Source organism: Anabrus simplex, chromosome 2 (assembly GCF_040414725.1).
Source record: "Anabrus simplex isolate iqAnaSimp1 chromosome 2, ASM4041472v1, whole genome shotgun sequence".
Taxonomy (NCBI): domain Eukaryota; kingdom Metazoa; phylum Arthropoda; class Insecta; order Orthoptera; family Tettigoniidae; genus Anabrus; species Anabrus simplex.
Genome location: NC_090266.1, coordinates 424,072,134 through 424,099,349, shown reverse-complemented (window position 1 = coordinate 424,099,349; position 27,216 = coordinate 424,072,134). Strand labels below are relative to the sequence as shown.

At 37.4% G+C, this 27,216-nt stretch overlaps 1 protein-coding gene across 1 annotated transcript in view; it reads right to left on the bottom strand.

Moving 5' to 3' along the window:
* Nucleotides 1–400: 400 nt before the first annotated feature.
* The window catches only part of Snx1 (sorting nexin 1), a 339,596-nt gene continuing 312,780 nt past the window's right edge, over nucleotides 401–27,216 (bottom strand). The window contains exon 11 of the mRNA XM_067140832.2: nucleotides 401–4,923. Within this exon, the coding sequence (XP_066996933.1) occupies nucleotides 4,873–4,923 (51 nt within the window). The 3' untranslated portion in view covers nucleotides 401–4,872. The remainder of the gene's footprint in view (nucleotides 4,924–27,216) is intronic.

Below are 27,216 nucleotides of genomic sequence, written 5' to 3'. Positions count from 1 at the left end.
TCTGTTTAGAAACAGCCCCCAAGAGGAAAATTAAAAACCAACATCAAATATATCCCTCTAGATCTGTAAGAATTATTTCTCATACCTTGAGAAAATTTTTGAGAAGAGGCTTGATCCAACCTTTAAGAATCTGAAGTGAAATTTTCTCTGAAGTTTATTAAAGTTTATTATACTCCTGAAAAATGTTGAGATACTAGGAAGTTTAACTGGTAAAGCACACATCCCAGTTATGGATTTACAATTCAGTCCATAAAAACATACCACAATCTAGGTTATATATAGAATCAACATGTTAAATGCATGGAAGAAAAAAAAGTGCCCCTGGCACTGAAAGGTTGCATCATATCATCATCACAGATATTTGAAGTTCTTCAATGGCAAATGCAAATAAGACTACAAGTCATTTTTAAATATATCAAATTTATTAATAATGCATGTGGGCGATATATAAAGAAGTGCATATAAGCAAGCACAGATATACAATATACAATACGAATTTACATCTTTCTCAACCACTTTCTCTGACAAATTCTTAAACCATTCAAACAAAACTAAACAAAAAACAACTCTTTTACACTGAGATTAAAGGAACTAAAGAATTCTGTACATATAAAGATCACAGTATTACTTATCAATTTTATTTTGAATCCAAACTGAAAATACCTGATCAGTCAACAAACACCTAGGCATATAATTGCACTTCAATTTTAACTAAAACAAAAAATTGTTACCCACTACAAGGCTAACACTGAAACACACATAAAAACAAGGACATAGTCTTGTTTTAAACGTGACGTGATTTTGAACCATTATTTGCATAACACAGATTAATTACCAAATGAATCCGATCTGTATGTGGTGTATGTCTCTTATTTAAATCTATAACCCAGAGGGACAAAGAATACTATATAAAAACTTACTCATCAATCATGGCTTCTAACTCAATCTCAGTCCAGCGATAGGATAAAAAGCAGAGTCTGAGGTACATAGCCACAAGTCTTCCACGAAAACTGAATGATAAGAATTCAATAAACAATTTAAATGCAGCAAGCAATTGTCCTGCTTTAATCTCACACTTTCTGCAATTTATTATTTCATTACTTTTAGGACTATGTACACTACCCTGATAATTAACATTCATCAGCTGCAGTGGAATTTGTTACCTGTAAGAAGACTTTCATGCATTATTTACTCGATTCATTCAATGATCTAATGTTATATTTTCTGCTGAAATCTACAATAATGTTGAAACGAAACTCCACTGCATTTAGTAAATAACAAACGAAACAAATGATCAGCAAATACCTAGAAGAGTTGGTTGAATACTAGGAGCACATCCATATTAAACTGAATTTCAAACCCTGGAAATGCCATATGTCTGGTCTGGAGATTTTCTCAAGCAAAATTGTAAAAGCCACAATCGATCTATGCTGAAACATTAAAATATGTAATAATGTTGTTGTTGTTATTATTATTATTATTATTATTATTATTATTATTATTATTATTATTATTATTAATAATAATAATATATTACTATTAATATGTAATAATGTTATTTCTTTCTTCAATCTTTATTGTATTTATTTAGCCAAGAGAATCATATTTCCTGTCAGTTGACTTTCAGGAACAACAGAAGAATATTTTCAAAAGATATTCACACAATGAAGTAGATGTCAAATTTTCCATCAATTCACTGTGGTTGACAACAATCAAGGTAATTTAAAGGTATTCACAAGTTAATTAATCTGATTAATCTGATTTTGTTCAAGTATCTGTAAATGGTAAAATTTCACAGATTTCAGGAACAAATGTCACTGGACCACATCTATATTTCAAAAATCCAGGATATTTATTAGATGGCCATGAAAAAATTTCTGGCATACCTATCTAGATCATATGGACATGAAATCAGGCTCAGAACTAAGAATATATAGCCATGAAACTAAATAAAGTTCACATTTCACATACTGTAGGAAACACTGAACGTAAGTGAAAGGTGCCCGCTGGTGCACCAGATAGAGTATCCCACAGCACCTGATGTTCATGTTATTGCTATGCCATGCATGGAACTGAACTCCAAGGAGATGTTCACAGATGCATCAGAAAATATATCATCCTAAATCTACACCAATATTTTCCTAATGGTAACATATTATACACATCAAAAAACTTTTTGCATACTGTTTAAGCAACACATGAAATAGAATCGCAATGCATTCCTTAACAAGTTGAACTGTAATAGCATTCACATGTTGGAAGCACAAATTACCTTCCAAAGATAAGGCTGAACCTCTTCCGAAATGCAAAGTCACCACAGCAAATGATGCCGTAAAGGAATATGCAAACTCTTTTGATATGTATACAAAGATAACTCTTTATAACCCAGTAATATTTACGTAATTATTTACACATGATTGTACTAGACAAGATAGTACTTATAACAACAGTAAATTTCTCCTTTCTGATACTTTTGAAATTAAGATTTAAATCTGGTAAGTGCTACAAAATAAACTATTGATACATCAAATGTGAGCTACCTAAATGCAGATCCAATTATGCTCCCTTTCAAAATTATTGAGCTGGCTACCTTGGCCTATATACAACTCATCCTCATTTACATGCTTTTTGTATACAATGTCCAAGTCCTACATACTACAGTTAAGGTTTCAGAACTTCAACCAATCCTGACTGGGTCATATGATTTTCATTGAAGAGAGTCGACTTCAGTTTGTAAATACTGCTCAGAAAGTTTCATGTAACATAATATTTTTTCCAGAGAGGAGCTTCTAATTTTACAAAAAATATATAAATGGTGAAAGACAAACATCAAATACTGAACAAAATTACTTCAGACTGTACATACACTGGGGTCAGAAGCAGCTTAAGTATATGAGGTACGTGTTAAATATTTATATAGCATGGAACTATATCAAAATGTAGGTTTTGAAATAATTAAATAGTACATGAAATGAATATCAACAAATTTAAATCACTGTATAGGGTACAGTAATAACTGGAGCCTGAATTTTTATTAACAAGCAGGTTAATACACAAACTTGTTTAGCATGTAAGAAGCAGAATCTAGGCCACTCTATGGTTATGTAAACAGTTGCATAACCTTTAGGGGTCCTAAGAGTCCGTTTTTACGCAAGTCTCGCTGCAGCTAGGAAATACTTGCTACTCAAATTTGCTTTCTAAATTAAGAGTGTATAAAAATCCAAACTCCAGTAATAACTACGGCATAATGTTTGATTTCAGGAGTCAACGATTTATGAACCATGCTTTGAATGGAACAGTGTTAGCCTACAAAAACAACATGTTACAAGTATTTACAAGAGTTTACATGCAAATTCCAACAAAGATAAATATTAATTTTATAGGAAGGAAGGAGAGAAAACAATCATATACTACATATGAACAAAATTACCAGATAAACTGACTGAAAAGAAAATGTATTGAGAAACTTTCTGAATGAATTTGGTATATGAGGAATAGTTCCAAGAATATTAAATTATCAAAATTAGAAAAAATTACCAGAAATGACAGGAGATCAAAAATAAAATCCACCAAAATCATATAACAGTAGGGGGAACATGTAGTTTCTTATCAGATTGCAAAATTTAACAAAAACATAATGATGCCATTAAAATTCTACAATTGCTGCAGGAAGAATATTTAGAATTTTCACAAACAGTACTTTATATTTTTTTAATGATAAGGGTTTCAATTGGTATCCAACAAATAAAATTATAGTTTTATGATTATGACATGGTTTTATTAGGTTCTTTCATGTTTTGAAGTTTCTTTACCTTGTATGTAGCCCCGAGTTCTACAGTTATAGTTTGGTTTCAGAACAATCTTGTCACTTTCAGACGGACCCGAAAGTGTTAATATGCTCATTAAGTTTCAAGACTACCCAAATTCCTTTTACAGTATGTATCATCCATGCATTTAGTTTCTGGTTTCATAACAATGCTTCAGAAGGGTATGCACGATTCCTTAGACATTGCACACTATAAATTATAGCATGCTTATTTAGGCAGTGAAAACTGGCTGTCAGCATTTCCTCTAAATTACATATGGAGGACAATGAAAAATCTTACACCTAGGCAATATGATAGATCTGACCTATCTGGGTAAGAAAGCATAATAGAAAATTCAGAGATCAATTCAAAATACACTTATCTCACTATTTTTAGGAAGTAGTTATACACCCAACATCTCAATCAAAAGGAGGCATATATACCAATTTCAAAAACAAAATAAAGGTTACTTGGTTGAAGTAAATAGATATGGATAAAACTACATTAAAGGTATTGTCATTTACAATTATTCATTTACATGCAGCTTTCAACAATATCAAACTCGACTCTTTTCATAACAGTACATGTGCTATAAAATCAGAATTTCTGCATACAAAAATAGATTGAATGATTGAACTATATTATGAATACCTGAAAAATTCTAACAAATGGTCCATAGCCTGACATGACAAGAGTTACTTCTGGCAGACTTATTCATCCTTCAAATTCATATTACTTGCACTCAATGAAAATAAAAAAAAATCACTGGAACTGAAATATTCACACTGACATAATACACACACACACATAACGCCTTACAATCCAAATGGTTTACATCCAGCAAAATCAACTCACTAATCATATGGATTTCTCCTATAAGAAGTGATACATGTACATCACACCTACTTAAACCATTAGAATAAATTCCCTCACAGTGCAAGAAACGCAACACTTCCTGAAAATTTTGGGAGGGCAAGTGTTCAAGAATGGACTGCAAACAGCTATGCAATAGCTGCATTCGGAATGTATATACAGGAATGGCTTAACCTGAATCTTCGAAAGAATTTCAAGCAATTGCCTTTGCTTCCGGCAGGAATGCTTCCCAATATTTTATAAGCTGAAAAAACAAAGAAAAATAAACTTAGAATGATGCAGTCAGAGAAAATAAGAACTAATTTTCATGTGGAAAAAAAATCTGCATTTTGAAAACAATGGAAGAATGCACAAAATATAAGATAAACACAAGAATGATCATAGTGTGTAAAGGAAGAAGGAATCATTACATGAAGAATGCACATATAAAATAATAAGTCACAAAAAGCTAAAAGAAAGTTCATACTTGACTTGCTGATGTTTAAATATGATCCGTACTATTACCATGCATAGTCCTTTTTTTTTTTTTGGTAAATTATCTGCCGTGTGGTTAGGAGCGTGCAGCTGTGAACTCGCATCCAGGAGATAGTGGGTTCGAACCCCACTGTCAGCAGCCCTGAAGATGGTTTTCCATGGTTTCCCATTTTCACCAGGTAAATGCTGGGGCTGCACCCTAATTAAGGCCACGGCCACTTCCTTCCCATTCCTAGGCCTTTCCTGTCCCATTATCACCATAAGACCTATCTGTGTCGGTACGACTTAAAGCAAATAGTTTTAGATTGTGTTGGTGAGTTGTGTGATGAAGATCCCAATAATGAAAAAAGTATGCTAAATGGCAGTGCTGGTACCTCTACAGATGGCTGGAGGTAATACCGTGACTTGGACTTGAAAGGAATCCCGTTCACAGGTACGTCAGGTTATAAGACACCGCAAGGGACTAAACATAAGAGTGACCTTCACCTTTTCCAGTTATTCATGACTGACTAGTTATTGTCTGAAATTGTGCGCAAGACTAACCGGTATGCTAGGGTAAACATTCAATAGGTTACACCCCTCAGACATGAGTCTATTTGGAGGTCGTGGATAGATGTTACTCTTCATGAATTCAAAGCATTTTTAGGCATAGACCTAAATATGGCAATGAACAGTAAGCCTGAATTACAAGACTATTTTTCAGAAGATTGGTTAAATAAGTGCCCATTTTATACCGATGTGTTCCCCCGGAAGAGGTTTATGCAAATATTCTGGATGTTACATGTTTGTCCTCCACCTGAAGGGCAACTGCAGGGAGTTAGTAGAGGAACAAAAATGCAAAACTTGGTCGAATATTTGGATTGTAAATTTAGGGAGTTCTATGTAGCATATGTAGGATGCTAAATAGTTTATTAAGTCACCTATTCAATACATTAGAAACTTTAAACATTTAGGAATTTATCATTTCCATACGAGACATGTTTCGCCCTTCTTTGAGGGCATCATCAGTCATCTGACAGTGTCCAGCAGAAGTATCAAATACGCTGTGGTCTTACCTATTAGTGAAAGTCACTTATCTTTCCCTTAAACTGCCCCATGTTAATATATTAAGTCATCTTTTGTAGGACATACCCTAACATTTTGACACCGTTATCCTTCACAACTGATAATTTACAGCCAACGGCTGATATATTGGTATCTACATCATCAATGAACATTGTTTTTCTCTTGACTATCCCACTGTAATATGTCAATATTATATCATAGTATTTACAATTTAATTACAAATCAGGTACCTGATTTATGCCTCATAGAAGGGCGAAACATGTCTAATATGGAAATAATGATAAACTCCTGAATGTTTAAAATTTCTAATGTATTGAGTAGGTGACATAATAAACTATTTAGCATCCTACATATAGTATCTTCAATACGGATCAATTATGATATTCATCACTTTCTATGTACCATGTCGTAACATCAGTATAGATGAAAGTACAGTGGGTTTCAAAGGAAGAATTATATTAAAGTGCTACAATCCACAAAAACCAACAAAATGGGGCCTTAGAATATTTGTTTTAGCTGATTCTGAAACAGGGTATGTTGCAGCACTTGAGCCATACCATAGACCACAACAAGTTCTCTTCCTCAAACCCATCTGGCATTTATATCTTGGATTTTCTTTCATCTGTGTGATAAAGTTGTCATCAGCACAATGGTGCGACAGGTTTCCATGTACTTACAGACAGGTTTTTACACAGGATATGGCTTAGCTGTGTTGATACTGCTACACGGCTGAAAGCAACGGGGAACTACAGCCGTAACTAACTCCCGAGGACATGCAGCTCGCTCTGTACGAATGATGTACTGATGATGGCTTCCTCCCGGGTAAAATATTCCGGAGGTAAACTAGTCCCCTGTTCGGATCTCCGGGTGGGGACTACACGAGAGGGGACGATTATCAGGAAGATGGATACTGACATTCTGCGAGTCGGAGCATGGAATGTTAGAAGTTTGAATCATCGTGGTAGGTTAGAGAATCTGAAAAGGGAGATGGATAGACTAAAGCTAGATGTAGATGTAGTACGTTGGCAGGAAGAACAGGATTTTTGGTCAGGCGACTACCGAATTATCAACACAAAATCAAAAACGGGAGATGCAGGAGTTGGTTTAATAATGAAAAAGAAAATAGGGTAGCGGGTAAGCTATTATGACCAGCATAGTGAAAGAATTATTGTCGTCAAGATAGACACCAAACCAATGCCCACCACAATAGTGCAGGTCTGTATGCCTACTAGTTCAGCGGATGACGCAGAAATCGAAAGAATATGTGAAGATATAGAAGATTTAATACAATATGTAAAAGGTGACGAGAATCTAATTGTGATGGGAGACTGGAAGGCAGTGGTAGGCCAAGGAGGAGAAGGTAATAAATACAGTAGGATAATTCGGATTATGACAAAGGAACGAAACAGGAACTCTGCTGGATGAATTCTGCACTGATCATAATTTAGTCCTTACCAATACTTGGTTCAAACACCATAAACGACGGCTGTATACGTGGACGAGACCTGGAGACACTGGAAAATATCAAATAGACTTCATTATCATTAGGCAGAGATTCAGAAACCAGGTGTTGGATTGCAAAACTTTCCCAGGAGCAAACGTGGACTCTGACCACAACTTGTTGGTCATGAAATGCCATCTGAAGTTGAAGAAATTGAAGAAAGGACAGAATGCAAAAAGATGGGACCTAGACAAGTTGAAAGAAAAGAGTGTGAGGGATTGTTTCAAGGAACATGTGGCACAAGGGCTAAATGAAAAGGCTGAAAGAAACAATAGAGGAAGAGTGGATAGTCATGAAAAATGAAGTCAGTAGGGCTGCTGAAGTGATGTTAGGAAGGAGGAAAAGATCAACTAAGAAACAGTGGATAACTCAGGAGATACTAGACCTGATTGATGAACGACGAAAGTACAGGAATGCTGGAAATGAAGGAGGCAGAAAAGAATACAGGCGATTAAAGAATCAAGTGGATAGAAAGCGCAAGGTAGCTAAGGAAGAATGGCTGGAGGAGAAGTGCAAGGATGTCGAAGGTTGTATGGTCCTGGGAAAGGTAGATGCTGCATACAGAAAAATCAAGGAAACCTTTGGAAGAAGGAAATCTAGGTGGATGAACATTAAGAGCTCAGATGGAAAGCCATTTCTAGGGAAAGAAGACAAAGCAGAAAGATGGCAAGAACATATCCAACAGTTGTATCAAGGTAAAAGTGGAACAAGAAGAGGCTGTTGATGCTGATGAAATGGGAGACCCAATTGTGAGGTCAGAGTTTGACAGAAGCTGAGAGACATAAATAGGAACAAGGCACCTGGAATTGATGACATTCCTTCTGAATTACTGACTGCCTTAGGAGAAACCAGCATGGCAAGGTTATTCCATTTAGTGAGTAAGATGTATGAGACAGGAGAAGTCCCATCCGATGTTCGACAGAATGTTGTTATACCTATTCCCAAGAAAGCCAGTGCTGACAGGTGTGAAAACTACCGCACCATTAGTTTAGTATCTCATGCCTGCAAAATTTTAACACTTATTACTTTCAGAAGAATGGAAAAACAAGTTGAAGCTGAGTTGGGAGAAGATCAATTTGGCTTCAGAAGAAATGTAGGAACACGTGAAGCAATCCTGACCTTACGTCTGATCTTAGAGGATCGAATCAAGAAGGACAAGCCCACATACATTGCATTCATAGATCTAGAAAAGGCATTCGATAATGTTTATTGGACCAAGCTATTTACGATTCTGAAGGTGATTGGGATCAGATACCGAGAACAAAGAATTATCTACAATCTGTATAATAATCAGTCTGCAGTGATAAGAATCAAGGATTTTGATAAAGAAGCAGCAATCCAGAAAGGAGTGAGGCAAGGCTGCAGTTTACACATACCCCCACGCTCCTTTTCAATGTTTACATAGAACAAGCAGTAAAGGAAATCAACCAGGAATTTGGAAAGGGAATCACAAAACTATGGCAGAAGTAAGGAGGACATAAAATGCAGACTAGCACAAGCAAGGACGGGCTATCTTAAGAAAAGAAATTTTCTCACTTCAAACATTGATATAGGAATTAGAAAGATGTTTTTGAATACTTTTGTGTGCAGCGTGGCATTGTATGGAAGTGAAATATGGACGATAACTGGCTCAGAAAGAAAGAGAATAAAAGCTTTTGAAATATGGTGTTACAGAAGGATGCTGAAGGTGAGATGGATAGATCGAATCACGAATGAAGAGGTACTGAATCGAATTGTTGAGAGAAGAACGATTTGGCTAAATTTGACAAGAAGAGAGAGAATGATGGGACACATCTTAAGACACCCAGGACTTGTGCAGTTGGTTTTTGAAGGAAGTGTAGGTGGTAAGAACAGTAGGCGTACACCAAGGTATGAATATGACAATCAAATTAGAGCAGATGTAGGATGCAGTAGTTACGTAGAAATGAAAAGATTAGCACAGGATAGGGTGGCGTGGAGAGCTGCATCAAACCAGTCTATGGACTGATGACTCCAACAACAATATGCTTTAGCAATGGAGCTGCTAAAACTTGGGTACCATCTTACTGGAACGGTAATGTTAAACAGGAAGGGGTTACCAACTTCTGCTAAGAAAGCAGTGAAAACAATGGCAAAATATGAAGTGCATTCATATCAGAAAGATAACAGGTTTCTTCTCTTTCTATGGAAAGACGAACGCATTGTGTCAATGCTGAGTACCTGCTACAATAATTCAAGGCAGGAGATAGAAAGATGAAGGGAAAACAAAATTAAGTGCTCCAGAAACCAAAAGTTGTATGCGAGTACAGTAAGTACATGGGTGGGGTACATCTGGCAGATCACTTCATCTGCTTATGGTTTTACTAGAAGGTCAGTGAAATGGTGGGGTAAAATGTTCTTTTGGCTGTTAGAGGGAGCAGTAATTAAAAGTTTTCTTCTGTACAATAGCCAAAATAATCAAGTTTAACACAGACAATACAGAAGTGAACCGATAAAGCAGTTGGAGCTGTAAGGAACAAGGACTCTCATAAGCGTGGTCGGCCATCCACTTCTGATCAAAAAAAAAGTCTAAATTGTCGTCTCCATTTCATTTATTCTCATCCACAAAGGAGAACTAAAGACTGCGCGGTTTTATAGTGACCATAAAGTGAAAGGGGAGGATGACGTGAGACAGCGTTTTTCTGAAATACTTGTACAAAAAAGCCTGGGTAACATCTTGACGAGAGTTTTGTGAAGTTCCACACAATGCACAATTACATATAAAAAGTGACAGAGAATTTCAGGCTTAAAAATGCTGAACATTGCTCCTGAATGTATTATATTTCTTTTGTGTTTGCTTTATTTGATTTTTATCAATATGCTGTCCATACGTTTGCGCTGTCTCTTATCCCTCCGCAAGCAGATTCTTAAAGGGAGCTGGAGAGGCAGGAGTGTTCAGAAAAAAAGGGATGGCCAAGGGTTAATTTAACTCCTCTTTTAGCACAGTCATTCATAGCTTTGAACTCTATAACTATCCTTTGAGCTTCTAAATATGAAGTGCTGCTCGCCCATGTTGAAGGACATTCTTGAATAAAACTAATGACCATCTTCAAGCAAGAGAATAGATCTCTGCTTTTATTGAGACTAAGTAGTCTATTGCTTTGAAATTGTCCATCCAATTTTCCACAAAGAGGAATATCTCTCTTCTCCAAATGTAGATTCTCTCTAGCTAAATTTGCTACCATTTTGATTTTGATTTGTTCGTCTATTTCATCATCGAGGAGTAATAGGAGAGAGAATTCTTCTGATAAATACCACATATTGTGACAATTTCTTTAGAGCTCTTTTGAAATTGTGGAATCTGTCCTTTCATACGATATTAGAACTTTCAAGAATCAGAGTTCTTGACAAGTACACTGCAATGAAACCATGGTTTGACATTTAAACAGATACAATGAGCAGAGAGACATCTCATTAGGCATTTACAATGGATAGTTTAAGTTGTGATCTTACCAGAAACATTTTAAAACAATAAGTAGCTATTGCCATCCATCGAGCTTGATGCATCGCCCCAGGAGGGTTTTTTTTTTTTTCTTTTTTTTCTTCTCCAGAGTGTCCTCCCAACATTGCAGAGAGCTCTAGTGTTCACAATAATCACTTCTTAGTGTTGGTTTATGAAATTCACTTCCATAAAACTCTCATTTCTTTAATTTCTGACTCATTAAAAAACATTTGAAAAGTCTCTTTTACATTTTGAAAATCATTGGCATTAACACTTTCCCAGCTTCACCTAAAATGTTCAAAAATTGGTATGTTAGGTCTGCTTGTTACATACGTAATTTACATTCAAATACATATCGTAAAATAAGTTCATATATGCGATGACTACACGGAAAAAACAATTCCCTGTCCAATTTTTGTTCAAGTAAGACACATGCTCCATTAAAACATCCAGTGTTTGATGCAGTTATGTCACAGTAGAGAATTCGTACATTGTCCTTTATATCACAATACATTAATGCATTCCAAACTGTGTTCACTTGCTCTTTACCAGAAGAATTCTGTAATTTTGGAACCTCGATGAGCTGCTCACTTTGCCACAATGTAACAGCAACTGGAAGGCAATTTCATCATCAAGAGTAATACATCTGGGTCACTGATGTTCACTGCAGGCAACGTCTGGCCCCATGGCTAAATGGTTAGCGTGCTGGCCTTTGGCATCATGGGTCCTGGGTTCAATTCCCGGCACAGTCGGGAATTTTAACCATAAATGGTTAATTCCCCTGGCACGGGGACAGGATGTATGTGTAGTCTTTATCATTTCATCCTCATCACGACGCGCAGGTCGCCTACGGGCGTCAAATCAAAAGACCTTCACCTGACGAGCCGAAGTCCTTAGACACCTCCCGGCACTAAAACCTTATGCCATTTTATTTACTGCAGGCAACAATTTACCATTCCAATAAACGGTAAGAATTGCAAGCATATAATTCTTGAAAGCAGACTTCATTGTTTCAGAACAGTCTCTTCTCTTCTGTCCAATTCGATGAACAGAAGATTTATTAAGAGAGAGTTCTTAAGTATTGTGGCCAAGTGCCTCCGCTGTCACCTGAAGGATATATACAGAATCTCTTACACTCTGCTGACATCTATCCAAAGCAGCCACTAATTTACGAGTAATAACATTTTTCATACCGCGCCTTGCAGCATTCTGCATTAAATGTAACTTAAAAGCTTTCAGTCTATCGAACACACAATTTCAGTATAAATATTGCACTATAACATACCTGTAAAAAAAACCCACATTAAACAAGGAATAAAAACACACACTATTAAAGAATGACATGTTACATTCTTGAAAGAACGTCAGATTCTATCAAGTAACATTGAATATTTGGAAATATTTACGGTTATTTTTGCCCAAACCTTATGAATACACGCTGAAGTAGTGACAAAGCAGGACTAAGTTCCAAATTTTAAATTCATGGATGTTCGGGCAGAAGTAAAAATTTCCAAATACTGAATGTGACTTGACAGAATCTGATTATGTTCTTTTAAGAACAAAACATGTCATTCTTTGCTTAGTGTGTATTTTTATTCCTTGTTAATAATGTTGTTTTTTTTCTTTCTTTACAAGTATGTTATAATGTAATATTTATATTGAAATTGTGTGTTCGACAGACTGAAAAGCTTTTAAGTTACTTTTACTTTTAGCAGTCGACACTGAAAAGTATGGCTTAAAGCATTCTGCATTGATGTACTCTCAGAAGTCTCTCCTAAATATTCACCAACGTTGATTTCTTCTGAACTTCTAAGTGCGTTATCTGAACCTTTAGATGATGAGATACAGCAGAAGATTTAGACACTGCACACTTATTTCTATTTACTTTTCTCTTCTTGCAATTTTCTTTGCTTTGCCCTTTCTTCTTTCGCCGTGAGCTTTTGGTCTACTCCTGCAAGGTAGCCTTTTAGGTGTCTCTCTGCCAAAATAAAAACATGTCTTCCAATTTCATTTGTAGAGAATTCACATGTGCAATATCAAATAGATTGTACGAATAATTTTGAAACTCCTCCTCATGATGCTTAAACTATCTTCACACTTGTCATTAATGAATGTACCATGTTTGCAGTTCTATTATAACGTCCAAATTTAAAGTGTCATTGTTTAAGAAGCCTTTCTCGTGGACAGTCTAGATTTCTTCTGAGGATGCAGAGCACAGTTCCCTGCGAAACGTTAAGAATTTCACCTTATTTTCTTGACATGGCATAAGCCCAAAAGCCTATACAGTATCATATCTTCACACTTGTTTCAGTTTTTTTTTGCAATTTTCTCCACTCGAAATACAAGTTAATAAGTTTTTGTGAACAATGCTGATTAGCTCTTGTGTCGGAATTCTTGCTTTCTCCTGAAGTATCAAGGTCTCACAAGCCGCAAGATTAGCACTTATACTGACAGTTAATTTTACCTCCTGTATGTTATAAAATAAAATTTCAAGCACTTGTCTGTTTGATGGTAATTGTGTCCAGTTATTTGGCGTTTTATATCTCCTATTACAAACGCATGTTCATTGGCACTACATAACTGATGTGACATAATATACATCATGTTATCTCCATATTATCACTTAATAGGCTTGTAAGAGAGTCCCCACCTATATAATACAAGTTTCTTCAATTTATTTACATTGATTAGTACACACTTCATCCTAGAATATAGAAATCATACATCATCCACTAAAACTTGAATAAGATTTAAAACTAAAAGCAAAAGGTATCATACAGCAAAACATTGAGCTATAACTATGTTGAGGCTAAAATGACAAGTTCATGTCAGTTGAAATTTTTTTTTGAAGGTCATATGATGCAGCGCTGATGTAATTCTTGGAGTGAACCAGATTTGTTGACATTAAAATGAAGCCTTTGGTATCTGAAGATGTAAATTTTAGGTCTTGGCTTATTATGTGGGACGTTTTTGCAAACTCCTAATAAAGCCGGACTAGTAAAAATGAAGGTACCAGGCGAGTTGGCCATGCGGTTAGGGGCGCGCAGCTGTGAGCTTGCATCCGGGAGATAGTGGGTTTGAGCCCCACTGGCAGAAGCCCTGAAGATGGTTTTCCATGGTTTCAGAAACGAAAAGTGTTATGAGTGTCGGTTGAGAACAAAAGAAAGTAAAAAGAGGGTGGAATTAAAAATGAAATGAAACAAATTACATCCTCTCCAACCTTAAGTCGAATTGTTCACGTCCTGCTGTTAAGAGCCTGCTACAACTGACTGTGCTTTGCAGGAGTGATAGAGGGGTTGACGGGGTAGAGGGGAGAATGTTAGCGGGAAGAATGGGAATGGTATCAGATACGGGTTGAGGAGGGGTTATGAAATAGAAAGGTAATGTAATGAACTGATTGGTATTCAGACAAACCTTATTATTCGTGGAATGATTTTAAAAAAAACGTATTAATTATAGTGTCTATAAGAATATTAACATCCTCGGACACCTCATTCAGATTGCCTGCAGGGTTCAGTCTTTGGTCTATACTCGTTAAGATATTCTCATTATATCCTCAAAAGGAAACTCCTCATTGTGATACGATAGAAAGATCCTTTTTCTAATGAGGAAAAATAATTTTGGTAATCTGAAATATGGCCAGCAAAGGCTGAGAAATTGTTGTATTGTTTATCTTTAACATGTTCGTGGTAACATATACAAAAATCATGGCCAGTCTGTCCCAGTTGGAGGGTTAAGTCTTATGATTCTACAAAATTCTGAGTTTTTTTTACAGATTTATTGGACTCAAAGGTATAATGTTTCAGGAAGTTATGAACAAATTTAGAGTCTATGTATGTATGTATGTATGTATGTATGTATGTATGTATGTATGTATGTATGCATGCAAGTTGTTCCATCTCAATTCCCCCCTCCTGAATTTGCTTTAAATATATACAAATTTAAAAGATCCACCAATTCAATACACTATTTATTCCGATAAAAGGTATTACCCGACAGCAAATACCAGTACACTACGCGAAACTTAGTGACAGTTTGGCTCCCTAGTGCTGAATTGGTAGACCTTGGTTATCTTCGAGATTCACACTGGCAATCTCCGACACAAAAAATGATTCGATTATGCATCGCCATGAGACATCTGGCAGTATAACTGCAACACTTTAAATACTGTTGTTATTTTAACAGGAAAGTCAAAATATACGTTAAGCTTGAATGTGAGCGAGGAAAATCAAAGTACATCTCAGGAACAACCTAGAACTCCTACACGGAAACGATGGTTTAGAAAATTCATATCGACTGATCATACTATTGATTCAATTCAGATTTCATTTCCATTCAGTTGGCAGTATTACTGGAACCGGAATAACTCCCTCCTTATTCCTCACCCCTGGAAAATGAAATATCACTAAAAGTTTCGCGAACTATACATGTTTCGTCATCTTAGTGGACATTTTCAGCTAAATACCATCAGTACTAAACCATTTATACTGAATTATTATGAGAAGAATGAAATTAAAATCCATCACAAAATCACTACATGACTCATTAAAACCAGAACGAGACATCAAATCAAAATATGAATAGGAAGTGCATCTATCAAGCTGTAAAACACCACACATATTACTGGCAAGCTAATCACTGAAGTCTTAAAATTGTTCTTTGATGTGTTGATACACAGGATCTTGATACAGTGAGAACCAAATTACTTGTCACATATAACAAAGTGCATAAAAAAAAACGTTTAAATTAGGATAAACATCCTCCTGTAGCGTGGATATCTTATTTTATGCTGTAGTGAACTTCAACAGGAAACCACTGAACCTTTTACATACCGAGATCTTTATATTAGAGTTACTTCCCAATAAAGCCATAGGTTACAACAATATTGAGATTGTGCTAATAACCACACGCAACACGTAAAACGTGCGAGGTCTAAAAACAAAGACAATATCCAAATTAGATTAAAGACTAAAGAAAAAGAACCTAAAGAAGAATATGGAAGTTAAGTGACAACTTACTCTCCGCTGGCTCCATTGGAAATTCTCAAGCTGGTCTGCAGGCTTGTTAGAATGCGACTGGTTCTCTGTGTATTACTTGAGCGCTCCAATTGGGAGGTGACCTTGTCAGCTGCTGGTGGCAGGGGTAGAGAGGGAAGGACTAAAGTGGATGGTACTAATGCAAAACAAGAAGAGCTGGGGAGCAGTTTATTTCGTGTTTTCCATTTTTTTATAACTTCAAATAACTCGTCAAATAAGACTTTCAGTTTTTCAGAAATCTTGTTAAGATTCTCTATAGGATTGAATCTTTGCTCTAAATGGATATAAATGTTCTCGAAAATGTTGAGTAGTATGCCTATACTTCCGATAAATGATATTAAGGTCTTGTTCTAAAGATGAAACGGAATGATTGAATTCAATTCAGATTTTATTTCCATTCAGTTGGCAGTATTACTGGAACCAGAATAACTCCCTCCTTATTCCTCACCCCTGAAAAATGAACTATCGCTAAAAGTTTCGCGAACTGTACATGTTTCGTCTTCTTAGTGGACATTTTCAGCTAAATACCATCAGTACTAAACCATTTATGCTGAATTATTAAAAGAGAACAATGAAATTAAAATCCATCAGGAAATCCCATAGGATGTGCAAACTCATGCCCTAAAATGTATTTTATATTTTAGCATTAAAATGCTCCTGATATTTGATGCTAAAGCTTCTTCTGGTCTGCCCCACATAGCTCTGTTTGCATTGTGGATATTTTAGTTCGTAGACTCCCAAGTTTAAGAATTTTCTAATGCCATTAACTAAATTTGTGTTGTAGAAGATTAAGATCAATAACACTAATTCTCCAAAGGCAACTGTGAAATTACTTCTTTTGAACAAATTGGAGACGTGATAAATTTTATCATTATTATATGATAAAGTGATGACATTTCTTTTTCTTTTCGTTTCTTGAAGTACTGGCAAGCATACTGGGAATCTTGTTTTTCTTTTTCACCATTTTGTCTTACCATGTTCCTCTTACATCTGTTTCGCAGAGGAATTGCATAAATGGCATTGATCTCCTCCTTAATAATAATTTGGGAAAGAGGAATGTTAATGGTTCTATGTACCATGCTGGAAAAAAAACACCTTTATGTGCTGCTGGGTGAAGAGAATCTTGTCTAATACAGTTTGAGACCTGTGTGGGTTTCCTGTAAATGTTAAAAGAAAGATGTGGTTTTTTTTATTTTTTTTATTTGCTAGTTGTTTTACGACGCACCGACACAGATAGGTCTTATGGCGACGATGGGACAGGAAAAGCCTAGGAGTGGGAAGGAAGTGGCCGTGGCCTTAAGGCACAGCCCCAGCATTTGCCTGGTGTGAAAATGGGAAACCACGGAAAACCATTTTCAGGGCTGCCAACAGTGGGGTTCGAACCTACTATCGAAAGATGTGTAGTGTCCCTGGTGATAGTTAAGTCAAGATAATTAAGAAATTTATTTACTTCAGCTTCAATGATGAATTTAATATTGGTTGATATAGATGATTCCCGTAGGGAACTTGAAATATTTGTCCCCAATAAATAAATTTATAATTTATGATAATTTAATATGGGGGTCTATAGAGTTCAATTATTATTGAACCATTAGCTATTTGTTGGTTGATTATAACCAAACTCCCAACCCGTGGGCTAGAAGAATTAACTGGACAAGTTCAAAATCCCCAGCCCGACTGAAAATCAAACCCAAGGTCCTCTGAACCAAAGGCCATTATGCTGACCAGTCAGCCAAGGAGCCATACACAATAGTCACTAACGAAGTCCAAGTACCTCGGCAGCAATAAGTGCAGCGATAGTGTATGATCAACTTACAGGATTGTAGTACAAACAAGTGCCCTCCTTCAATAATCAATCTTCTTGCATTTAGGTAGATTCTGCATCAGTTTGTTACTTAGTATTTAAATACTTTCAAAGAACTTTGAAAATTTATTGAACCTTTCTCTTCATATTTTATTCCAATCCCTTACTCTCCATCCCATACATGAATATTTGCTTCAATTTGTCCTTTTTAATTCCAACTTTATCTTCATATTATGATCTTTCCTATTTTTAAAAGAACTATTTCTTCTAGTTCAATACCCCTCACTTTCGTCAGCAATTTCCCATGATCTATCCTATCAAAAGTCTTGGATAGTTCATTATCAATATAGTCTGTTATAATGATATATAAATAAATGATATGAGTAAAGAACTGGAATCACAGAAATGGCTATTTGTGGATGATGTTATACTGTATAGAGTAGTTAACAAGATACAGGATTGTGAGCAGCTACGAAAAGACCTCAAAAATGTTGTTACTTGGACAGTAAACAGCTGATTCTTTTATTTGTTTACACAACTACGATATACTCTTTGATCTCGTCCGAATGCAATACACATGAATATAACGGGCAAAATACTAATATACCGTATCTACACTACAATTCTGAACTGAAAAGTGGTTATATGTTTTCTACAGCTGGTTGATTACTATTAGTTAGGTAATAATAACTTTTTTTTTTTAAATTGTTTAAAAATTAGGTTTGTTGGCATAATACTTATTAAGGCAAATTATCATGTTACATGGACAGCAGACAACGGTATGACTGTAAACTGGATGAAAAGTCAGTTTGTAAGTTTCACCGAAAGGAAGGGTCATTCCAGCGAGGCCCAACTTGTAGGATTCCAGCAAGATATAGCCAATATTTTAGGTTCAGGAGGTCAAAACAGATTATATTGCTATTGACCTATCCAAGACTTGTTCCATTGTTGGATGGGATTCCATCGTTGGACACACTTGTGAATGGTCGTCTGTTGAGAGTGCTCTTGCATTATCGTAGTGATAAAGTAGATAAAACCTACTGAAATTGTTTAATTTTGTGTGTGTGTGATCCATTAATTGCTATTTATATACTGATGTTTAGTGCTTGTTGGTAGAAATTGGGAGTAGTGAGATTTATTTGAATTTTATATCAAGTAGTTCAGTTGGTGTCCAGTAGATTAAGTTTTCTAAGTAGGCTAGCTAGGTGTACTTTGTTTCAAATTTAGGGTTAGGAAATAATTTACGCAGTAATATTAACTTTTTTAAATTGTTTAAAAATATCTATAGGTTTGTTGGTATAATACTTACAAAGGCACATTATCATAAGGAGATGTAATTTCCGAGGTTCTTACATTTGTGCAGACAAAGCTGGTATTTCATATAGTTATCCGTCCAAACTATCACGAAGTTAGTACTTTATTCAATTAAATAAAATGATACATCTGTGGACTTCATTTTAAAAAGAAGTTAAAGAGAATACACGGTATTTCACTGAATAATTACTTAACAGTCTTTGGATTGTTGACCATTGTTTGCTGCAGTCTGACGAGACCAAAGAGTATATCGTAGTTGAGTAAAAAACATAAGAAGCAGCTGTTTACTATAATCCCGGCATACTTATACTTTGCATCTTTGTTTATTCGAGTAAAAGTTAATCAAATTCATATATCCCAAGAATATTGTAATTCAAATCTCTGGCATAGTTTTGACAGAAATTATTTTAGACAACCTTATTTTTCAGCATTTGAAGACACTTTGTCCAGCGCAGTAGCAGAAATAATAGTAATCTGCCAGCTGTAAAAATCATATAACCACATTTCAGTTGAGGGTAGATACGATACATTGGTATCTTGCTTGCAATATTCATGTATATCTTTGTGTATGTATCTTTCGTGTGTATCTATTAGAGCATAGTAGGATAAAAATAGTACTAATAATGATCTGTCTACCCATTTAGCTTTGTTGCTAATCTTTGAGTAGTGCTTCAGAATTTCTAACTTCAAATTTTCACTTCTGTTTGTGCTTAGTAGTAAATTATTGTAACTAGGATACGTCTGAATGTAGTTGAAAATTATTGTACAGTGGTAAATTGTAGTATCTTATTAGAAATTGTTGTTTGTTGTTTAAAGCAGTGTAATTATTAGAAATTAGTGTGCTTATTCTATTATTGTAAAATATTTCCGCAGTATAGTAGAAATATCTGTACAAACACTATAATTCTGCCTTAACTGCAGTTTAAAATTGTGTAATTCTTGTTTATTCCTTTTCGTAATGAGTAATTAACAGCAGTTTTTATCCTGTTTAGGGAGTTGTAGGATAAAAATGTAGTACAACCAAGTACTATTGTTGTAGTGTAGTAGTATATTAATTACCTGTCTGGCCCCGCGGTGTAGGGGGCAACGTGTCCGCCAGCACCGGGTTCGATTCCCGGCCGGGTCAGGGGTATTTAATTGTGAATGATTAATATCCCTGGCCTAGGGACTGGGTGTTTGTGTCGTCCTTAATGTGTGTGCTTTTTTATTTTATTTTTTTTTATTTTATTTTTTTACACAAACTAAGTTATTTTATTTTTCCTTTTATTTTCATTTTTCCATAAAGAATGACTAAGGAGTGCAAGTGTAGGAACTGTGGGTGTGGCCAGGCATTAAGGAGTATGAGGGAGGAGTTGGCGAGTTTGAGGGAGAAAATTAGGATTCTCTCAGAAGACAGGAAGGGAGGTAGGCCTCCCTCAAACAATGTACAGGATAGAGTAGATGTAAAAGAGGAATGGGAAGGACGAAATTGTAGAAGTCTGATGGTCTAATGTTTTAAGGGGACGGAGATTGCAGGCTAAGGGTTCTATCCAGGATAAGAATATAGGACAGGTCTCAGTGATAAATCTGTATGAATCACTGCAGATAGAACAACAGAGGGAAGATGAGGAACAGGGAACTGTTGCTGAGAAGTATGGAGGTAGGAGAAAGGGAAAATGTAGGAAAGGGAAATGTAGAGTAGAAGATAGGAAAAAACTGGTGGAACAGGGTCATGGGAGGGAGCAAAGGGAGGAGGAAGTAGCTTCTGCAGATGTCAGGAAAAATAGGGCTGACCAGGAGGGAAGAGGGTAGGGTTGAGGCCCGTCATGGGACATGTGGGGAAAGTGTGTGGAGGAAAGGGAACCAAGGTAGAATGTTATCCAGGAATTGGATTGAGGCAGATATTGAGGAAAGTAGAAGAGAAGGAAGAAGGAAAGGAGAAGGTGGTAGTGTTTCACATTGGTACCAACAACATAAGGCAAGCAGGTAGAAGTATTGATGTACAGCAGAACCTCGATAATTCAAAATTGGTTAATTCAAAATCCCGCCTAATTCAAAGAAGCTCTCACACTCTGAAAGATTAGGTACGTCTGTGTATATTATTTAAATTGTTTAATTTTAAATATGGATAATTCGTAATTTGAAGAACAACACCGATCCCATTACCGAAATTCAGACATTTAATTCAAAACTGCCTTTACATTTAAAAAGTATTTTATAGAGTAATTTATATTCAAAATTTATCCACGTCGTCATATAATGCATCTTCCGGAACGTGCAAGAGTAGCTTTCTGCACTTTCACTCGCTCCGGTGTGTCTATAGTGAGCTTCATATTTGCTAAGTTCGAGTGAAATCGTAATTCTTTGTATTCAATGTTTTAAGGTGTCCCCCGTTCGAGTGAAATCGTAATTCTTTGTATTCAATGTTTTAAGGTGTCCCCCGTAAGTCCAACCCCTCGTCCACGTCATGGGGGACGGGCAACAGTACGAAGTAGGGGATAGCCTGCAAGGGTGAAGTACAGCAAGGACCTTGTGTGCCCCAGGACTGCTACAGAAACTGTGAAGGCCTTAGAGGAACCCTGAAAAGTAATGGCTAATGGGGCTCAGGTGAAGTCCTTAATGGCAACTGAGGAGGAGGGGAAGGAGAAGGAGACCTTTGGTACGGCAAAGTTGGTGGAGGAGGCAACCCTTCCTTTTGGTGTAAAATAAAGAGGAAAACCACTGCCTTGTAGTGAAGAGGGATCTTCAGAGGGTAAGGGAGACAGACTACCCCAACGGAAAACAGCAGGCTTGGAGGCGTAGGTGGCAGCCCCACCACCAAGCTCGGGTGCTGTGGGCCAATAACTCGCACAACCTTAAATTACCTTATTACAGAAACATCAACAATGAGAAACCGGACTGATCCAAAGATGACGACCTTTGGCTTGAAAAGGCTAACAAAAATTGGGCTATGGAATGTGAGGACTCTGCGGGAAAGTGGAAGGCTACGACAGGCAGTGGCATGTATGAGGATTTATGGCCTGAACATCCTAGGTTTGAGCGAGGTAAGATGGAGCGAGTTTGGGGAATTGGCAACCCATGATGGAGCAACATTTGTATAATCTGGAAGACCCGAGGGCGATGGAGCGAGTTATGAAGGTGTGGGTATATTAATGGATAAGGAGGCCAAGAGGAGCCTTATGGAGTGGTACCCAGTGACAGAAAGGATAATAGTGGCACGTTTTAAGACCAATATTAGAAACACTGTGTTGATAGTGTGCTATGAACCTATAGTTTCGGCGGAGGAGGAAGACAAACAGGCGTTCTATGGACATCTTAATAGAACGGTTAAGAAACAGAAAAGGAAGGATATCGTCCTAGTTGGAGGGGATTTGAATGCAAAAATGGGACAGGACAATGAAGGACTTGAACATATTATGGGAAGGCATGGTTTAGAAGAGCAAAATGAGAATGGACAGCTGTTTGTGGACTTCTGTGCAAGCCACGATTTGGTTATTGGTGGTACTATAGTTCCACAAAGACTGCCATAAGGTGACATGGGTATCACCGGATCATAGGACAGAAAACCAGATAGATCATGTGGCTATTGGACGAAGGTGGAGGAGTTCATTGTTGGATGTGAGGAACAAGAGAGGTGCGGACATTGGTAGTGATCACTATCTTGTTGTGGCTACCTTTAGAATGAAGATCCAGGCACAAAAGAGGACAGACCAGATAAGGAAGCGATATGATGTTGGAAAGCTAAGCGATGACAGAAATGTGAAAGAAGCCTTCAGGATAGAACTAAAGAATCGATTCCAAGCACTCACTGAGGCGGAGGATGAAACTATTGAGGAAAAATGGGTTAAGACTAGATCTGTATTTACTGAAGTAAGTGAAAATATCCTGGATTTTAAGGACAGGAGAAAAAAAGACTGGATGACTGACCAGACATGGGAAATTATCAAAAAAAGAAGAGATAAAGGAAGTAATGAATGCATGTAAGACACGAGCAAGGAAGGCAGAATGGCAATCCAAATATGCTGTGAAGGATAAGGAAGTAAATAGAAGTGTGAGGAGAGATCAAAGGAAATGGATAGATGACCTATCTCAACAAGCAGAGGAGGCAGCCAGAAAGAGAAATCTTAGAGAACTCTATACCATCACCAGAGTTCTGGCAAGGAAGCAGATGCAGAAAAACCGTCCAGTCAGAAACAAAGACGGTGTCCTAACAAACTCCGAGAATCAACTGAAGCGATGGCAGGAACATTTCTCTGCGGTGTTAAACCACTCCTTGGAGGAGCAAGTAGATGCAGGAGGAGGAGGAGGAGGAGAAGGAGAAGAAGAAGAAACCCAGCCTGACCCAAGGATTAAAGTCTGCATTCCAACAGTGGTGGAAATCAAGCGGGCATTGAGAGAGTTGCATATTGGTAAGGCACCAGGTGTTGACAATATTCCAGCAGAAGTCATGAAGGTTGATATGGATACCACTGCCAATATGTTGCAGCCGCTATTTGAGAAGATATGGGTTAATGGAGAAATCCCAACAGATTGGAAATGTGGGTTGCTGGTGAAGTTGCCAAAGAAGGGCGATATGTCAAAGTGTAACAACTGGAGGGGCATTACGCTTCTTTCAATCCCTAGCAAAGTCTTCGCCATGGTTCTGTTGAACAGAATTAAGGAGTATATCAACTTGAGGCACTGACGGGAACAGGCAGGCTTTCGACCGAATCGCTCGTGTGTAGACCAAATAAACACCTTGAGGATAATTCTGGAGCAGTGTGCTGAGTGGTCATCTTGCTTCTATGCAGTGGTCATCGACTTTGAAAAAGCTTTTGATTCGATCAACAGACAAGCTATGTGGTAGGAAGTGAAGCAGTATGGAGTGCCATCACAAATTACCAACCTCGTTCAGGAAACACATCATAATACATGCAGAGTCATTCATGAGGGCCGTGTATCTGAGCCTATATCTGTACGTTCAGGAGTACGTCAAGGTTGTATCCTCTCACCAACCAAGTTCCTGCTGGTGACTGATGTGGTAATGTGGAATGTAACGCGAAATGTGAAACGTGGTATCCAGTGGGGATTGGCTAATAGGTTAGAAGACCTAGACTTCGCTGACGACGTGTGTCTCCTGTCTGAGACACATGGTGAAATGCAATCAAAGGTTGAAGACTTGGTAAAAGAAGGAAAAAAGGTGGGACTAACGATCAACTCAAAGAAGACCAAGGCCCTAAGGATGGACACCAACAAACTAGACCCATTTGTCTTCAGTGATAAACCTATAGAGGATGTGGATAGTTTCACCTACTTGGGCAGTGTTGTTACCAAAGATGGAGGAGCAGTACAGGATGTTTCTGAACGCATACAAAAAGCAAATGGTGCCTTTGTTCGGCTCTATCCGGTATGGAAGAATAACAAAATATCTATCAGGACCAAACTTCGTATTATCCAAAGCAATGTCAAGGCTGTTCTACTATATGGGCCCGAGACCTGGAAAGTGACTAAAGTGATTACCTCCAAGTTGCAGATTTTTGTCAACCACTGTTTTAAGGAAAATTCTAAACATCTACTGGCTAGAAGTAATCTCCAATCATGAACTATGGAAAAGGACGGATGAAACCGAGATCGCCATACAGATAAAGCGGCAGAACAAGAAATGGATAGGGCATATGTTGAGGAAAGGGAATGAAGCCATCAAGAGAGAGGCACTGGATTCGAACCCGCAGGATAAGAGGAGGAGAGGAAAGCCCAAACTAACGTGGCGAAGATCTGGATACATGGAGGCAATGGAAGAAGGCAAGACCTGGAGGGAGGTGAAGAGGTTGGCTGGCAACAGGATCAGATGGAGATGCTTTGTTGATGCCCTATGTTACACAAGGAACAACATGAATTAGGTCAAGTAAGTCAATGTTTTAAGGTATGCCACAATATTATGTAGCAGGCAGTGTGCAGAGAAGCAGAATCCGCGAACACTAGCGATGCCGACATATGGCGAAAAAGCGTGACTCATATAAACAATTCGTACGCACTGAACAATATTGTCAATACCGATGAAACAGCTTTTTTTTTTAATGGCTAGCCCAAACGGACTTATGGTTTTAAAGAAGAGAAGTGCCACCCAGGGAATCATACAAGGGTGGAGGTGTTGCAATGCACACGGAAGCAAGAGACTTCCTCCCTAGTCATAGGAAAGTTTGATAAGCTATGACGTTTTAACAGAGTCTGGCACTTTCCGTGCAAGTATAAGGCATTTTAAAAATGGAAACAGTACACTAATCCAAAAATAAAGGATTTGCACAGGGGAGCTAACATAATTTGTCCACGTCTTTGAATTCTGAGTTTTTTTTTTATTTCGTTGCATGAGGTTATGTTTGCCAGTGATTTACTGAAATGCATTATATGAATAATCTATATGCACCTCGTTGGAAGCATTTCGGACATAATTTTCTCCACGCCATTTGAAAGGTTTAAATTGTGAATCAACGTGACTGCATGCAGAATATCTCGTGATGCGGCAAGGGTTGGCATTTCTCAATTACGAGTTGGTGGTGAACTGGAAGTCACGTAATTCGAAGTCCAATTTTTGGGTCCCAATGACTTTGAATTAACAGGTTTTACTGTAGTTGGGGTTGTGTGGGATCTGGTAAATGCAGCACAGGTGAAGTTTAAGGCAACAGATATTGTTATCAGTGGAATACTGTGTAGGAGAGATACTGACTGGAAGGTGATTGGGGATTTAAATGAGACTATGGAGTGGGTTTGTCGGAAACTGGGAGTGAGATTTCTACATCCTAATGGGTGGGTAGGAGATAGAGATCTGCACTCAGATGACCTTCACTTAAACCGCAGTTGTACATACAAGTTAGGAAATTTGTTTACAAGGGTTATAGGGAGGTACATTCAGGGAAACTGGGTGGTCTAGGGAGCGGTGATCAGGGTACAGCGAACTCAAGTAGGGATGATGTCCTATGGCGACGATGGGAGAGCAAAGGCCTAGCAGTGGAAAGGAAGCGGCCATGGCATTAAGGTACAGCCCCAGCATATGCCTGGTGTGAAAATGGGAAACCACAAAACCATCTTCAGGGCTCCTGACTGGGGTTCGAACCCACTATCTCCTGGATGCAAGCTCACAGCCGCGTGCCCCTGACTGCATGGCCAACTCGCCCAGTGCGAGTGATCTAAACAGCGCGACATGTTTGTGGAGGTTATAGGTAGTCTTCATTATAAATAAAGACTATATCTTACTAGAGAAGTGAACCAACGATATAGTACAATGCCTACAATATCAGTCAATTATAATAAGTCATAATATTAACCAAATAGAATATGTTGAGAACAGAATGCAATAGGTATTCACATGAAATATAGGACATCAGGCTTGTAAAGATAGATCATGTAATGCCATTAATAAGTCGGATGAGGTTAGATATGGAGACATGTATATACATAGAAAACGTATTGGCAGGAAAGAGATATAGGTATTGATCCTGACGCAAGTGCGATAACAGGTATAACTTGAAAACAAAGTTCTCTCACCCATGGGTAACTAATACAAGTATCAAACTCAAATTATTATTATTATTATTATTATTATTATTATTATTATTATTATTACTTCCGACTCGTTGGCTGAATGGTCCGCGTACTGGCTTTCGGTCCAGGGGGTCCCTGGGTTCGATTCCCGGTCGGGTTGGGGATTTTAACCTTAATTGGTTAATTCCAATGGCCCGGGGGCTGGGTTTTTGTGCTGTCCCCAACATCCCTGCAACTCACACACCACACATAACACTATCCTCCACCACAATAACACGCAGTTACCTACACATGGCAGATGCCGCCCACCCTCATCGGAGGGTCTGCCTTACAAGGGCTGCACTCTGCTAAGAATAGCCACACGAAATTAATTTTTTTTTATTATT